We start from the raw sequence: 17,684 nt of genomic DNA, 5'->3' as shown, positions 1-17,684 counted from the left end.
CTAGCCCTACCGCTCCACATCCTCCTTCTTTTTCTTCTTCGTTTTCGTCTTCTTTTTTCTTCTTTTTATCTACTTTCTACTTCTTCGACTTCTCCTCCTCCTCCTTCTCTTCCTTCTTCTTAGCTTCTTTGTTTGTTATTCTCTTCCTCCTTCTCCTACACCTCCTATTTCCCACCCTCCTGCATCTCCTTGTCCTCCCCCGTCCTCATCTTTCTTCTTCTCCTCCCATCCTCTTCCTCCAACTCCTCCTTCTTCCACATCTTCTCCTCCTCGTTTTCCTCCTAATCTTCTTCTTTTCCCCTTCCCCACCTCCCCTTCCTTGTCTTCTTCTTCTCCTCAATCTCTTTCCTGTTCCTCTTCTTCTCTTATTATTTTCCTATAATTTTGTCCCTTTTTATAAGGAACAATATTGAATATGTTATCGCAATTCACACTATGTCAATCTAACCAATATTGTTTCCTGCTTCAGACGTCTTTCCTACAATAAAATTTCAACGATTGAAAAAGAGATGTTTGAAGGCCTTCACAACTTAGAGAAATTGTAAGTTCTTTCAATGTTGTCGTTTATACATGAGGAATATACTATGTCTTTAAATTTAATATCCCCTTATTTCCATGTTTTCTCACTCTCTATTACTGTAAATCATATTCAGTTCTCATATTCGTCTTATATTTATTTGATTGAGTCTGAACATGTCAATGACTGTCAGTTGATAATTGTCTGCATAAAAATGTTATTCCTGAAAATATATATGTGTATGTTCATATGTATGTCTGTATCTGCACTATTAATATAAGTTTTAGCTACTATTTTCTTACACATTGTTCTGTTGATTCTGAGGTTCCGTGTGGTTATTTATCCACACTTCCACCGAGATAATTTTTTGTTATTGTTGTTGTTGTTGTTTTGTTCTTCTTCTTGTAATTATCTTTTCAGCCCTCCTCCTCCACCTCCTTCTCCTCCTTTTTCTTCTTCTTCTTATTATTATTGCAATTCTCCTCCTCAACCTCCCCTCTTCGTCCTACTCATCCTCCTTTTTCTTCAATTTCTTCTTTCTCTTCTTCTATTTTTCTTCTACTTCATCTTCTTCGTCTTCTTCTTTCCTTCTTCATCTCCTACATGTTCCTCTTCTTCTTCGGCGTCTTCTTCTTCTTCTTCTTCCTCTTCTTCTTCTTCTACTTCATCATCTTCTTCTTCTTCTTGTTACTTTTCTTCGTGTTCTACTTCATCTTTGTCTTCTTCTTTGCCTTCTTTTTTCTTCTTATTTTTCTACTTATTTGTATTCTTCTTCTGTTTTTCTTCTTCTTCCGCTTTTTCTTCTTCTTCTTCTTCTTTTTCTTCTCCTTCTTTTTCTTCTCTGTACTTTCTGCTTCGTCACTGGTCTCCCTCTTTTCCATTCTCTGCCAATTCTTCCTCTTATTCTCATTCTCATGCTCTTCCTGCTCCTTCTGCTTCTACCCCCAGCTGCCGCTCCTCAGTCATCCATTCCTTGGTCCTCCTCCTAACCTCCCCACCACACCTTCTCTTCCGCCCCCTCCACCTCCTGCCCAATTCTCCTTCTTCTACTTTCTTCTTCTACTCCTCTTCTTCTTCTTCTTCTTCCTCCTCCTCCTGCTTCTACTTCTTCTTTTTCTTCGTTATCTTTCTTCTTTTTCTTCCTTTCATTCTAAAGTCACAGTGTTTGATGTCGTGTCACAAATATTTTCCATATAATCTATTTTACTCTTTCTTTACTGCTATAGAGATCTGTCCAAGAACAAGATTTCAACCATCAAAGACGGTACATTCAAGGGGCTTTCGAATTTAAAAGAATTGTAAGTTCTTCAGTTACTTGATACTATTATCCGAAAGTAATAATTGATGCTGATATATAAGCTCACAAATGTATAACATTTCAGACTGCCCCGAACAAAATCAATTCAAATTTGTAGAATGAACAAGATTTAGGAATATGCAAAGAGAATATGAGAGAGCGAGACAATGTGAAAGAAAGAGAGAGAATTTGAGAGAGAAATTGAAATAATAGGAAGAATATAATGTTCCTTTATTGTAGTTGCTTTGTTTCAATTCGCATCTCAATAACTCATTTTTGTTCCACAAATCTCAATGATTTTGATATGAATTTGTATTAGAAATGCTAACGTTTGTGAGTTTACATGTTTGCATCAAATATTTTTAGCTGAAGTATATGTGTATGTTCATATATAAGTGTAGTTCTGAGTGAAGTGTGACTATATTATTTCTTTATTTTATATTTTGCATCTTCCTCCATTTCTTATTTCAATATTCTCCTTCGTGTTTCGATATTATCACACAACTTCGAATTTTGTCATTCACTTCACGTTATTTATGTAATAGAGCAACTGAAGTGGAAGCGGAAAATATATATTCGAATAATATAGTCATATACATTCTATCTTTAAACCTGAAATACTTACTGTACTTGTAAGCTGGAATATTTGGCCTGATACAATTAAACTGCTGATATATTTCTTGTAAGCGTGTGTTTTCTAATATTCTTGTGACAATGAAGCGATATGAAATAAATAATCTCTCTCACCATATTTCCACAAGTTTGATTGGGAATATGTGTGATGTGAGTGTGCATAGCGCATTCCGTCGTTGATACTATGAATATGAGAATGTGTATGAGTGCATTTGAATATGTTGATTTCTGATTCCGTATATTCCCTGATTTTTCAGCCATGTCTTCTCGCCCAAAATTTATCGATCTATCCTTGAATTATTTCCTGATATTTTGAGAACATTCTCAGTTTCATCTTAAACACCATGATTTTCAATGTGTCTTCTTCTTCGTCTTCTTCTTCTTCTTCTTCTTCTTTTCTTCTTCTTCTTCTTCTTCTTCGTCCTCTTCTTCTTCTTCCTCTCCTGCTATTCCTCCTCCTCCTTCTCCTTCATCTTCTTTTTAATCTTCACCTTCTTCTTCTTCCTACTCCTCTCCTCTGCTCCTCCTTTTTCTTCTCTTCTTCTTCTTCTTCTTCTTCTTCTTTTGTTCTTCTTCTCCTCCACCTCCTCTTCCTTCTTCTACTTTTTCCCGCTGCTCCTTTTTCATTTTCTTCTTGTAATTCTCTTCCTCCTCCTCTCCCTCCCACTCCTCCTCCTTCTTCATCTTGTAATTCTCGTCCACCCCCCCTCACCGGTCCTGCTTCTTTTTATCTTCTTCTAATTTTTGCTCCTCGTCTTCCTCCTTCTTATTCGTTTTCTTCTAAATCTCTTTCTTCTATTTCTTTTTTTCTTCTTCTACTTCTTCTCCTCCCCCTTCATTCTCCTCCTTTTACTTGTGCATCCACTTCCTCCGTCTCCTTCTTTCTTCTTCTTATGTAATTCTCCCCCTCCCCTCCCCCACCTCCTTTTCCTTCTTCTTCTTCTCTTCTTATTCTTCTTGTAATTCTCCCTCCCCATCCTCATGCTTCTCAATTTTCTTCTCCTTCTTTTTCTTCTTCTTCTTCTTCTTCTTTTTCTTCTATTCCTTCTTCTTCTTCTTCTTCTTCTTCCACTTTCTACTTCTTCTACTACTACTCATCATCCTTCTTCTTCCTATCTTCTCCTTTTTGTTATTCTCCTCCTCCTTCTCCTCCTCCTCGTCCTCCTCGTCCTCCTCCTTCATCATCTTCTCCTTCTTCTTTTCTCCTTTTCTTCTTCTTCTTCTCCTTTTCTTCTTCGTCTTCTCCTTTTCTTCTTCATTTCGTATTATTTTCCTATAATTTTGTCCCTTTTCATAAAGAACAATATTGAATATGTTATCGCAATTCACACTATGTCAATCTAACCAATATTGTTTCCTGCTTCAGAAATCTTGGCAACAATAAAATTTCAAGGATTGAAAAGGAGATGTTTCAAGGCCTTCACAACTTAGAGGAATTGTAAGTTCATTCAATGTTGTCGTTTATACATGAGGAATATACTATGTCTTTAAATTTAATATCCCCTTATTTCCATGTTTTCTCACTCTCTATTACTGTAAATCATATTCAGTTCTCATATTCGTCTTATATTTATTTGATTGAGTCTGAACATGTCAATGACTGTCAGTTGATAATTGTCTGCATAAAAATGTTATTCCTGAAAATATATGTGTATGTTCATATGTATGTCTGTATCTGCACTATTAATATAAGTTTTAGCTACTATTTTCTTACACATTGTTCTCTTGATTCTGTGGTGCCGTGTGGTTATTTATCCACACTTCCACCGAGATAATTTTTTGTTATTGTTGTTTTGTTCTTCTTCTTGTAATTATCTTTTCAGCCCTCCTCCTCCACATCCTTCTCCTCCTTTTTCTTCTACTTCTTATTATTATTGCAATTCTCCTCCTCAACCTCCCATCTTCGTCCTACTCATCCTCCTTTTTCTTCAATTTCTTCTTTCTCTTCTATTTTTCTTCTACTTCATCTTCTTCGTCTTCTTCTTTCCTTCTTCATCTCCTACATATTCCTCTTCTTCTTCGTCGTCTTCTTCTTCTTCTTCTTCTTCTTCTTCTACTTCATCATCTTCTTCTTCTTGTTACTTTTCTTCGTGTTCTACTTCATCTTTGTCTTCTTCTTTGCCTTCTTTTTTCTTCTTATTTTTCTACTTATTTGTATTCTTCTTCTGTTTTTCTTCTTCTTCCCCTTTTTCTTCTTCTTCTTCTTCTTTTTCTTCTTCTTTTTCTTCTCTGTACTTTCTGGTTCGTCACTGGTCTCCCTCTTTTCCATTCTCTGCCAATTCTTCCTCTTATTCTCATTCTCATGCTCTTCCTGCTCCTTCTGCTTCTACCCCCAGCTGCCGCTCCTCAGTCATCCATTCCTTGGTCCTCCTCCTAACCTCCCCACCACACCTTCTCTTCCGCCCCCTCCACCTCCTGCCCAATTCTCCTTCTTCTACTTCTTCTTCTACTCCTCCTCTTCTTCTTCTTCTTCTCCTCCTCCTGCTTCTACTTCTTCTTTTTCTTCGTTATCTTTCTTCTTTTTCTTCCTTTCATTCTGAAGTCACAGTGTTTGATGTCGTGTCACAAATATTTTCCATATAATCTATTTTACTCTTTCTTTACTGCTATAGAGATCTGTCCAAGAACAAGATTTCAACCATCAAAGACGGTACATTCAAGGGGCTTTCGAATTTAAAAGAATTGTAAGTTCTTCAGTTACTTGATACTATTTTCCGAAAGTAATAATTGATGCTGATATATAAGCTCACAAATGTATAACATTTCAGACTGCCCCGAACAAAATCAATTCAAATTTGTAGAATGAACAAGATTTAGGAATATGCAAAGAGAATATGAGAGAGCGAGACAATGTGAAAGAAAGAGAGAGAATTTGAGAGAGAAATTGAAATAATAGGAAGAATATAATGTTCCTTTATTGTAGTTGCTTGTTTCAATTCGCATCTCAATAACTCATTTTTGTTCCCCAAATCTCAATGATTTTGATATGAATTTGTATTAGAAATGCTAATGTTTGTGAGTTTACATGTTTGCATCAAATATTTTTAGCTGAAGTATATGTGTATGTTCATATATAAGTGTAGTTCTGAGTGAAATGTGACTATATTATTTCTTTATTTTATATTTTGCATCTTCCTCCATTTCTTATTTCAATATTCTCCTTCGTGTTTCGATATTATCACACAACTTCGAATTTTGTCATTCACTTCACGTTATTTATGTAATAGAGCAACTGAAGTGGAAGCGGAAAATATATATTCGAATAATATAGTCACATACATTCTATCTTTAAACCTGAAATACTTACTGTACTTGTAAGCTGGAATATTTGCCCTGATACAATTAAACTGCTGATATATTTCTTGTAAGCGTGTGTTTTCTAATATTTTTGTGACAATGAAGCGATATGAAATAAATAATCTCTCTCACCATATTTCCACAAGTGTGATTGGGAATATGTGTGATGTGAGTGTGCATACCGCATTCCGTCGTTGATACTATGAATATAAGAATGCGAATGAGTGCATTTGAATATGTTGATTTCTGATTCCGTATATTCCCTGATTTTTCAGCCATGTCTTCTCGCCCAAAATTTATCGATCTATCCTTGAATTATTTCCTGATATTTTGAGAACATTTTCAGTTTCATCTTAAACACCATGATTTTCAATGTGTCTTCTTCTTCTTCTTCTTCTTCTTCTTCTTCTTTTCTTCTTCTTCTTCTTCTTCTTCTTCTTCTTCTCTCCTGCTATTCCTCCTCCTCCTTCTCCTGCTATTCCTCCTCCTCCTTCTCCTTCATCTTCTTTTTTTTCTTCACCTTCTTCTTCTTCCTACTCCTCTCCTCCTGCTCCTCCTTTTTCTTCTCTTCTTCTTCTTCTTCTTTTGTTCTTCTTCTCCTCCTCCTCCTCCCCTTCTTCTACTTTTTCCCGCTGCTCCTTTTTCATTTTCTTCTTGTAATTCTCTTCCTCCTCCTCTCCCTCCCGCTCCTCCTCCTTCTTTATCTTGTAATTCTCTTCCACCCCCCCTCACCGATCCTGCTTCTTTTTATCTTCTTCTACATTTTCCTCCACGTCTTCCTCCTTCTTATTCGTTTTCTTCTTCATCTCTTTCTTCTACTTCTTTTTTCTTCTACTTCTTCTCCTCCCCCTTCATTCTCCTCCTTTTACTTGTGCATCCACTTCCTCTGTCTCCTTCTTCTTCTTCTTGTAATTCTCATCCTCCCCTCCCCCACCTCCTTTTGCTTCTTCTACTTCTTCTTCTTCTTCTTCTTCTTCTTCTTCTTCTTCTTATTTTTCTTGTAATTCTCCCTCCCCATCCTCATGCTTCTCCTTTTTCTTCTCCTTCTTTTTCTTCTCCTTCTTTTTCTTCTTCTTCTTCTTCTTCTTTTTCTTCTATTCCTTCTTCTTCTTCTTCTTCTTCTTCCACTTTCTACTTCTTCTACTACTACTCATCATCCTTCTTCTTCCTATCTTCTCCTTTTTGTTATTCTCCTCCTCCTTCTCCTCCTCCTCGTCCTCCTCGTCCTCCTCCTTCATCATCTTCTCCTTCTTCTTTTCTCCTTCTTCTTCTTCTTCTTCTTCTTCTTCTTCGCCTTCTCCTTTTCTTCTTCATTTCGTATTATTTTCCTATAATTTTGTCCCCTTTCATAAAGAACAATATTGAATATTTGGCCGCCTGGAATATTCCCCGCCTCTCCACCTCCTTCGCCTCCTCCACCTCCTCGTCAATCTCCTTCCTCTTCTTCTTCTTCTTCTTCTTCTTCTTCTTCTTCTAATTCTTCTTCTTCTTCTCCTTCTCCTTCTCCTTTCTAGTTCTTCTTCTTTATCTTCTTCTTCTTCTACATTCTCTTCGTCTTCTTCTTCTTCTTCTTCTTCTTCTTCTTCTTTTTCTTCTTCGTTATCTTTCTTCTTTTTCTTCCTTTCATTCTGAAGTCACAGTGTTTGATGTCGTATCACAAATACTTTCCATATAATCTATTTTACTCTTTCTTTATTGCTATAGATATCTGAGATGGAACAACATTTCAACCATCAAAGAAGGTGTATTCACGGGGCTTTCGAATTTAGAGACATTGTAAGTTCGTTCAGTTTCTTGATACTATTATCCGAAAGTAATAATTGATGCTGATACATAAGCTCACAAATGTATAAAACTTCAGACTGCACCGAACAAAATCAATTCAAATTTGTAGAATGAATACGATTTAGGAAGATACAAAGAGAATATGAGAGAGCGAGACAATGTGAAAGAAAGAGAGAGAATTTGAGAGAGAAAATGAAAATATAGGAAAAATATAATGTTCCTTTATTGTACTTGCTTTGTTTCAATTCGCATCTCAATAACTCATTTTTGTTCCCCAAATTTCAATGATTTTGATATGAATTTGTATTAGAAATGGTAACCTTTCTGAGTTTACATGTTTGCATCAAATATTTTTAGCTGAAGTATATGTGTATGTTCATATATAAGTGTAGTTCTGAGTGAAGTGTGACTATATTATTTCTTTATTTTATATTTTGCATCTTCCTCCATTTCTTATTGGAATATTCTCCTTCGTGTTTCGATATTATCACACAACTTCGAATTTTGTCATTCACTTCATGTCTCCACCCCCTCCCCTCCACTTTTTAATCTTCTACATATTCTTCTTCTCCTATACCCTATGTTCCTCCTCCTATTTTCCTCTCCCTTCTGCACATCCATATCCTCCCCCTTCCTCATCCTTCTTCTTCTCCCCTCCTCCTTCTCCTCCTACTCCTCCTTCTTCTACTTCTTCCCCCCCACCCCTTCCTCCTTGACTTCTTCCTTTCCCCTTCTCCCTCCTCCCCTTCTTCTTTATTTTCTCTTCTACTCAATCTCTTTCCTGTTCCTCTTCCTCTCGTATTATTTTCCTATAATTTTGTCCCTTTTCATAAAGAACAATATTGAATATGTTATCGCAATTCACACTATGTCAATCTAACCAATATTGTTTCCTGCTTCAGACGTCTTTCCAACAATAAAATTTCAAGGATTGAAAAAGAGATGTTTCAAGGCCTTCACAACTTAGAGAAATTGTAAGTTCTTTCAATGTTGTCGTTTATACATGAGGAATATACTATGTCTTTAAATTTAATATCCCCTTATTTCCATGTTTTCTCACTCTCTATTACTGTAAATCATATTCAGTTCTCATATTCGTGTTATATTTATTTGATTGAGTCTGAACATGTCAATGACTGTCAGTTGATAATTGTCTGCATAAAAATGTTATTCCTGAAAATATATATGTGTATGTTCATATGTATGTATGTATCTGCACTATTAATATAAGTTTTAGCTACTATTTTCTTACACATTGTTCTGTTGATTCTTATTTATCCACACTTCCACCGAGATCATTTTTTGTTTATTGTGGTGTTGTTTATCTTCTTCTTGTAATTCTCCTATTCCCCTCCTCCTCCACCTCCTTCTCATTTTTCTTCTTTTTATTGCAATTCTCCTCCTCAACCTCCCCTCTTCGTCCTACTCATCCTCCTTCTTCTTCAATTTCTTCGTTCTCTTCTATTTTTCTTCTTCTTCATCTTCTTCGTCTTCTTCTCTTTCCTTCTTCATCTTCTTCATGTTCCTCTTCTTCTTCTTCTTCTTCTTCTTCTTTTCTTTGTCTTCTTCTTCTTCTTCCTCTTCTTCTTCTTCTTCTTCTTCTTCCTTTTCTTTGTCTTCTTCTTCTTTTACTCCCTCTTCTTCTTCTGTATCTTATTCTTCTTCTTCTTCCTTTTTTGTCTTCTTCTTTTACCTCCTCCTCTTCTTCTTCTTTTTCTTCTCCCTCTTATTCTTCTTCTTCTTCTTCCTCTTCTTCTTCTTCTTCTTTTTCTTCTTCTTTTTCTTCTCTGTACTCTCTGCTTCGTCACTGGTCTCCCTCTTTTCCATTCTCTGCCAATTCTTCCTCTTATTCTCAGTCTCCTGCTCTTCCTGCTCCTTCTGCTGCAACCCCAGCTGCCCCTCCACAGTCATCCCTTCCTTTGTCCTACTCCTAACATCCCCGCCTCTCCACATCCTCCGCCTCCTCCACCACTCCGCCTCTTCCACCTCCTCCGCCTCCTCCACCTCCTCGTCAATTCTCCTTCCTCTTCCTCTTCTTCTTCTTTTTCTTCTTCTTCTACTTCTTCTTCTTCTTCTCCTTCTCCTTCTCCTTTCTAGTCTTCTTCTTTTATTCTTCTTCTTCTACATTCTCTTCGTCTCTTCTTCTTTCTTCTGCTTCTTCTTCTTCTTTTTCTTCTTCGTTATCTTTCTTCTTTTTCTTCCTTTCATTCTGAAGTCACAGTGTTTGATGTCGTATCACAAATACTTTCCATAATCTATTTTACTCTTTCTTTATTGCTATAGATATCTGAGATGGAACAACATTTCAACCATCAAAGAAGAGGTGTATTCACGGGGCTTTCGAATTTAGAGACATTGTAAGTTCGTTCAGTTTCTTGATACTATTACGAAAGTAATAATTGATGCTGATACATAAGCTCACAAATGTATAAAACTTCAGACTGCACCGAACCGAACAAAATCAATTCAAATTGTAGAATGAATACGATTTAGGAAGATACAAAGAGAATATGAGAGAGCGAGACAATGTGAAAGAAAGAGAGAGAATTTGAGAGAGAAAATGAAAATATAGGAAAAATATAATGTTCCTTTATTGTACTTGCTTTGTTCAATTCGCATCTCAATAACTCATTTTTGTTCCCAAAATTTCAATGATTTTGATATGAATTTGTATTAGAAATGGTAACCTTTCTGAGTTTACATGTTTGCATCAAATATTTTTAGCTGAAGTATATGTGTATGTTCATATATAAGTGTAGTTCTGAGTGAAGTGTGACTATATTATTTCTTTATTTTATATTTTGCATCTTCCTCCATTTCTTATTTGAATATTCTCCTTCGTGTTTCGATATTATCACACAACTTCGAATTTTGTCATTCACTTCATGTCTCCACCCCTCCCCCTCCACTTTTTAATCTTCTACATATTCTTCTTCTCCTATACCCTATGTTCCTCCTCCTATTTTCCTCTCCCTTCTGCACATCCATATCCTCCCCCTTCCTCATCCTTCTTCTTCTCCCCTCCTCCTTCTCCTCCTACTCCTCCTTCTTCTACTTCTTCCCCCCCCACCCCTTCCTCCTTGACTTCTTCCTTTCCCCTTCTCCCTCCTCCCCTTCTTCTTTATTTTCTCTTCTACTCAATCTCTTTCCTGTTCCTCTTCCTCTCGTATTATTTTCCTATAATTTTGTCCCTTTTCATAAAGAACAATATTGAATATGTTATCGCAATTCACACTATGTCAATCTAACCAATATTGTTTCCTGCTTCAGATATCTTTCCAACAATAAAATTTCAAGGATTGAAAAAGAGCTGTTTCAAGGCCTTCACAACTTAGAGAAATTGTAAGTTCTTTCAATGTTGTCGTTTATACATGAGGAATATACTATGTCTTTAAATTTAATATCCCCTTATTTCCATGTTTTCTCACTCTCTATTACTGTAAATCATATTCAGTTCTCATATTCGTGTTATATTAATTTGATTGAGTCTGAACATGTCAATGACTGTCAGTTGATAATTGTCTGCATAAAATGTATCCTGAAAATATATATGTGTATGTTCATATGTATGTCTGTATCTGCACTATTAATATAAGTTTTAGCTACTATTTTCTTACACATTGTTCTGTTGATTCTGAGGTCCGTGTGGTTATTTATCCACACTTCCACCGAGATCATTTTTTTGTTATTGTTGTTGTTGTTTTATTCTTCTTCTTGTAATTCTCCTATTCCCCCTCCTCCTCCACCTCCTTCTCATTTTTCTTCTTCTTCTTATTGCAATTCTCCTCCTCAACCTCCCCTCTTCGTCCTACTCATCCTCCTTCTTCTTCAATTTCTTCGTTCTCTTCTATTTTTCTTCTTCTTCATCTTCTTCGTCTTCTTCTTCTTTCCTTCTTCATCTTCTTCATGTTCCTCTTCTTCTTCTTCTTCTTCTTCTTCCTTTTCTTTGTCTTCTTCTTCTTCTTCTCTTCTTCTTCTTCTTCTTCTTCTTCTTCTTTTCTTTGTCTTCTTCTTCTTTTACTCCCTCTTCTTCTTCTGTATCTTATTCTTCTTCTTCTTCCTTTTTTGTCTTCTTCTTTTACCTCCTCCTCTTCTTCTTCTTTTTCTTCTCCCTCTTATTCTTCTTCTTCTTCTTCCTCTTCTTCTTCTTCTTCTTCTTTTTCTTCTTCTTTTTCTTCTCTGTACTCTCTGCTTCGTCACTGGTCTCCCTCTTTTCCATTCTCTGCCAATTCTTCCTCTTATTCTCAGTCTCCTGCTCTTCCTGCTCCTTCTGCTGCAACCCCCAGCTGCCCCTCCACAGTCATCCCTTCCTTTGTCCTACTCCTAACATCCCCGCCTCTCCACATCCTCCGCCTCCTCCACCACTCCGCCTCTTCCACCTCCTCCGCCTCCTCCACCTCCTCGTCAATTCTCCTTCCTCTTCCTCTTCTTCTTCTTTTTCTTCTTCTTCTACTTCTTCTTCTTCTTCTCCTACTCAACCTCCTCCTCCTCCTCCTTCTTCCCCTTCTTCTTCTTCTTCTTCTTCTTCTTCGTTATCTTTCTTCTTTTCTTCCTTTCATTCAGATGTCACAGTGTTTGATGTCGTATCACAAATATTTTCCGTATAATCTATTTTACTCTTTCTTTACTGCTATAGATATCTTGACAACGACAACATTGCAACCATCAAAGAAGGTGCATTCACGGGGCTGGAATATTTGGCCTGATACAATTAAACTGCTGATATATTTCTTGTAAGCGTGTGTTTTCTAATATTCTTGTGACAATGAAGCGATATGAAATAAATAATCTCTCTCACCATATTTCCACAAGGGTTAGTGGGAATATGTGTGATGTGAGTGTGCATAGCGCATTCCGTCGTTGATACTATGAATATAAGAATGTGAATGATTTCATTTGAATATGTTGATTTCTGATTCCGTATATTCCCTGATTTTTCAGCTATGTCTTCTCGCCCAAAATTTATCGATCTATCCTTGAATTATTTCCTGATATTTTGAGAACATTTTCAGTTTCAACATGAACGCCATGATTTTCAATGTGTCTTCTTCTTCTTCTTCTTTTTGTTCTTCTTTTTGTTGTTGTTGTTGTTCTTCTTCTTATCTTCTTATCTTCTTCTTCTTCTTCTTCTTCTTTTACTTCTTCTTCTTCTTCTTCTTCTTTCTTCCTCTGCCTATCCTCCTGCACCTCCTCCTGCTCCTTCTTTTTCTTCTATTCATCTTCTTCTTCTACTTTTACTTCTACTTCTGCTTCTTCTTCTTCTTCTTCTTCTTCTTCTACTACTTCTCCTTCTTCCTCCTCCTCTCCTCCTTCTCCCTCCTTCTCTCCTCCTTCTCTCCTCCTTCTCCTCCTCGTCCTTCTTTTTCTTTTATTCTTCTTCTACTCCTCCACCTCCTCATCCCCCTACTACTCTTTTTTCTATTTTTTTCTTCATCTTCATCTTCATTTTCTTTTCATAATTCTCTTCCTATCAATCTCCCTCGATCTCCTCTCCTTTCTCTTCTTGTTATTCTCCTCCTGACACATTCCTGTCCCCCTACTGCTCCGTTTTCTTCTTCTTCTTCTACTTTCCCTCCTCGTCTTCCTCCTTCTTTCCTTTTTCTTCATCTTCTCTTTCTTCAACTTCATTTTTTCTTTAACTACTTCATCTACTTTTCCTCCTCCTTTTCTTCTTCTTATCTTCTTCTTCTTTTACTTCTACTTCTCCTTCCCCCTTCAACCACCTCCTCCTCCCCTTTTTCCTCCTCTTCCTTCTGCTACTTCTTCTGTTTTTTCTTCTTCTTTTTCTTCTCCTTCCTCTTCTTCTTCTTCTTCTTCTTCCTATTCTTTTTCTCCTTCTTCTTCTACTTTTTTCTTCTTCGCCTCCTCTTCCTCCTTCTTCATATGTTTTTCTTTTACTTCTTCGTTTTCTTCTACTACTTCTTCTTCTTGTAATTCTCCCTCTCCCTCCTCTTCATCATCATCCTTCTTCTTCTTCTTTTCTCTCATTCTTCTTCTTTTTTTCTTCTTCTTCTGTCTTTCAATACTTTTTCGGTTTTCATCTTGAACACCTTCATTTTCCATGTCTTCTTCTTCTTCTTCTTCTTTTTCTTCTACTTCTCCTCCTCCTCCTCCTTCTTCTCCTTCTTCTTCCTCGTTATCTTTCTTCTTTTTCTTCCTTTCATTCTGAAGTCACATTGTTTGATGTCGCATCACAAATATTTTCCATATAATCTATTTTACTCTTTCTTTACTGCTATAGAGCCTTGTACGAGAACAACATTTCAACAATCAAAGAAGGTGCATTCACGGGGCTTTCGAATTTAAAAGAATTGTAAGTTCGTTCAGTTTCTTGATACTATTTTCCGAAAGTAATAATTGATGCTGATATATAAGCTCACAAATGTATAAAATTTCAGACTGCATCGAACAAAATCAATTCAAATTTGTTGAATGAACACGATTTAGGAAGATACAAAGAGAATATGAGAGAGCGAGACACTGTGAAAGAAAGAGAGAGCATTTGAGAGAGAAAGTGAAATAATGTGCATTTGAATATGTTGATTTCTGATTCCGTATATTCCCTGATTTTTCAGCTATGTCATCTCGCCCAAAATTTATCGATCTATCCTTGAAATATTTCCTGATATCTTGAGAACAATTTCAGTTTCGTCTTGAACAACATGATTTTCAAAGTGTCATCTTCTTCTTCTTCTCCTTCACCTTCTTCATCTTCTTCTTCTTCTTCTTTTCTTCTTCTTCTTCTTCTTCTTCTTCTTCTTCTTCTTCTTCCCTACTTCTCCTCGTCCTCCTTCTCCTTTGTCCTCTTCTTCTTCCCCTTCCTGCTACTCCTCCGCCTCCACCTATTTTCCTCTTCTTCCTTCTTCTCCTTCTTTTTCTTTTTTCTCCTTCTTTTTTGATGCTTCTTCTTCTTCTTCTTCATTTTCCGCTTCTTCTTCTCCTTTACTTCTTTTTCTTCTTCTTCTTCTTCTTCTTCTTCTTCTTCTCCTCCCCCTTCTCCCCCTTCTACTTCTTCTTTTCCTTCCTCCACTTTTTAATCTTCTATATCTTCTTATACTCTACCTCTGCACCTCCTCCTATTCCCCCCCCCTGCTGCATCTCCTTGTCCTTCCCTGTCCTCATCCTTATTCACCTCCCCTCCTCTTCCTCCTCCAACTCCTCCTTTTTCTACCTCTTGTCCCCCCTCCACTTCCTCCTTGTCTTCTCCGTTTCCCCTTCCCCACCTCCCCTTCCTTGTCTTCTTCTTCTCCTCAATCTCTTTCCTGTTCCTCTTCCTCTCGTATTATTTTCCTATAATTTTGTCCCTTTTTATAAGGAACAATATTGAATATGTTATCGCAATTCACACTATGTTAATCTAACCAATATTGTTTCCTGCTTCAGACGTCTTTCCTACAATAAAATTTCAAGGATTGAAAAAGAGATGTTTGAAGGCCTTCACAACTTAGAGAAATTGTAAGTTCTTTCAATGTTGTCGTTTATACATGAGGAATATACAATGTCTTTAAATTTAATATCCCCTTATTTCCATGTTTTCTCACTCTCTATTACTGTAAATCATATTCAGTTCTCATATTCGTCTTATATTTATTTGATTGAGTCTGAACATGTCAATGACTGTCAGTTGATAATTGTCTGCATAAAAATGTTATTCCTGAAAATATATATGTGTATGTTCATATGTATGTCTGTATCTGCACTATTAATATAAGTTTTAGCTACTATTTTCTTACACATTGTTCTGTTGATTCTGTGGTGCCGTGTGGTTATTTATCCACACCTCAACCGAAAAATTTTTTTGTTTTTGTTGTTGTTGTTTTTGTTCTTCTTCTTGTAATTCTCCTTGTTCTTCTTCTTCTCCTTCTCCTTCTTTTCCTTTTCTTCTTCTTCACCTCCTCCTCCTCCTTTTTCTCCTTCTTCTTCTTCTTCCTTTTCTTCTTTTTCTGCTTCTTCTTCTTTTTCTCCTTCTCCTCCTCCTTTTTCTTTTTCTCCTCCTCCTCCCCCTCCTTCTTCTTCTTTTCTTCTTCTTCTTCTTCTCCTTTTTCTTCTTTTTCTCCTTCTCCTCCCCTTCTTCTTTTTCTCCTCCTCATTCTTCTTCATTTTCTTCTTCCTTTTCATCGTCTTCTCCTTCTTCTTCTTCTTCGTCTCCTCCTCCTCCCCCTCCTTCTTCTTCTCCTTCTTCTTATTCTTCTTATTCTTCGTCTCCTCCTTCTTCTTCATCTTCTCTTTCCTGTTCTTCTTCTTCTTCTTCTCTTCTTTTCTTCTTCTCTTTCTTGTTATTCTTCTTGTTCTTGTTCTTCTTGTTCTTCTTCTTCTTCCCTTATTCGTTATACTACCATATAAATTCTTTATAAATAAAGTTATTTATCCGCATTTCCATTAGATTAATTTCTTCCTCTTCTCCTTCTTCTTTTTCTTCTTCTTTCTTCTTCTTTTTCTTTTCTTCTTTTTCTTCTTCTTCTTCTTCTTTTTCTCCTTCTTTTTCTTCTTTATCTTCTTCTTCTTTCTTCTTCTTCTTCTTCTTTTCTTCTTTTCTTCTTTTTCTTTCGTCTTATTCTTCTCTTCTCTTCTCTTCTTCTTCTTCTTCTTCTTTATTCTTTTCTTCTTCTTTCTTCTTCTCTTTTCTTCTTCTCCTTCTTATTCTTCTTCTTCTTCTTTCTTCTCTTCTTCTTCTTCTCCCTTTCTTCCTCTCCTCTTCTTTTCTCTATTCTCTTCTTCTTCTTCTTTCTTCTTCTCTTTCTTCTTTCTTCTCCTTCTTCTTCTTCTCTTTTCTTCTTCTCCTTCTCCTTAGATTCTCTCTCTTCTTCTTCTTCTTCTCCTCCTTATTCTTCTCTTCTTCTACTTCTCTTCTCTTCTATTCTTCTTCCTTCTTCTTCTTCTCCTCCTATTCTCCTCTTCTTTTTATTCTCTTCTTCTTCTCCTTCTTTTCTCTTCTTCTCCTTCTTCTTCTTCTTCTTTTCTTCTTCTTCTTCTTTTTCTTCTTCTTCTTCTTCTTCTTCTCCTTCTTCTTCTTCTTCTTCTTTTTTTCTCCTTCTTTTTCTTCTTTTTCTTCTTCTTCTTCTTTCTCTTCTTCTTCTTCTTTTTATCTTCTTTCTCTTCTTATTCTTTCTTCCTTCTTCTTCTTCTTTTCTTCTTTTCTTCTTTTTCTTTCGTCTTATTCTTCTCTTCTCTTCTCTTCTTCTTCTTCTTCTTCTTTATTCTTTTCTTCTTCTTTCTTCTTCTCTTTTCTTCTTCTCCTTCTTATTCTTCTTCTTCTTCTTTCTTCTCTTCTTCTTCTTCTCCCTTTCTTCCTCTCCTCTTCTTTTCTCTATTCTCTTCTTCTTCTTCTTTCTTCTTCTCTTTCTTCTTTCTTCTCCTTCTTCTTCTTCTCTTTTCTTCTTCTCCTTCTCCTTAGATTCTCTCTCTTCTTCTTCTTCTTCTCCTCCTTATTCTTCTCTTCTTCTACTTCTCTTCTCTTCTATTCTTCTTCCTTCTTCTTCTTCTCCTCCTATTCTCCTCTTCTTTTTATTCTCTTCTTCTTCTCCTTCTTTTCTCTTCTTCTCCTTCTTCTTCTTCTTCTTATTCTTCTTCTTCTTCTTCTTCTTCTTCTTTCTTCTTCTTTTTCTTCTTCTTCTCCTTCTTCTTCTATGTTAGCACTGAGGACATCCTCAATAAAATGAGTATTTTGGTCACTCCAAGTTCTTCACATGTTGTGTAGTGGACACTAAGGACTTGGTTCCCTCTACCCATCTATTGACATCGATTTTGCTGGAGTATAATGTAATGAGATTGTCTGTGAAATGTGAAGTGAGGTCAACACGCGTGATCCGTGTCTCGTTCTTAGACTATATATTCTACCCCACCAGATCACACATTCTTAGACCACCCACCATCACTTCAGCAGTAAATAAATACACCACTGAGCGCTGGTGTGGCTGGATCCTACCCACCCAACTCCCTGAGAACAACAATTAGAAGGAAGAAATGATTGCACAGGCAGTAGGAGCTAGCGTAAGAACCACCTTGAAGAACCACAGACTAAAGTATCACTAGTTTAGTTTAGTTTAGTCTCAAAAAGCAAAAGCAAGGCCATGTAGGGGGACAGGGCGTTATGTACAGGGAGGGTGGTCATACAAAGAGTTCAGGCTATTTCTGGTCAAGAGAGACTTTGAACCG

General features: G+C 36.5%; 1 protein-coding gene across 9 annotated transcripts in view; it reads left to right on the top strand.

The window, feature by feature from the left end:
- Positions 1–17,684, top strand: part of LOC115224387 (insulin-like growth factor-binding protein complex acid labile subunit) — a 56,528-nt gene that overhangs the window by 23,925 nt on the left and 14,919 nt on the right. For 3 of the 9 annotated variants that reach the window (XM_036513340.1, XM_036513338.1, XM_036513337.1), the window contains 10 exons: positions 470–541; positions 1,744–1,815; positions 3,814–3,885; positions 5,060–5,131; positions 7,449–7,520; positions 8,432–8,503; positions 10,800–10,871; positions 12,166–12,203; positions 13,809–13,842; positions 14,913–14,984. In XM_036513340.1, the coding sequence (XP_036369233.1) occupies positions 470–541; positions 1,744–1,815; positions 3,814–3,885; positions 5,060–5,131; positions 7,449–7,520; positions 8,432–8,503; positions 10,800–10,871; positions 12,166–12,203; positions 13,809–13,842; positions 14,913–14,984 (648 nt within the window). The remainder of the gene's footprint in view (positions 1–469; positions 542–1,743; positions 1,816–3,813; positions 3,886–5,059; positions 5,132–7,448; positions 7,521–8,431; positions 8,504–10,799; positions 10,872–12,165; positions 12,204–13,808; positions 13,843–14,912; positions 14,985–17,684) is intronic. The other 6 variants (XM_036513344.1, XM_036513341.1, XM_036513339.1 and 3 more) reach the window with 4 other exon arrangements.

The sequence above is a fragment of the Octopus sinensis genome, linkage group LG25 (assembly GCF_006345805.1).
Source record: "Octopus sinensis linkage group LG25, ASM634580v1, whole genome shotgun sequence".
Classification (NCBI taxonomy): domain Eukaryota; kingdom Metazoa; phylum Mollusca; class Cephalopoda; order Octopoda; family Octopodidae; genus Octopus; species Octopus sinensis.
Note: the sequence above shows the minus strand (reverse complement) of the source record. Positions and strands in the feature narration are given on the sequence as shown.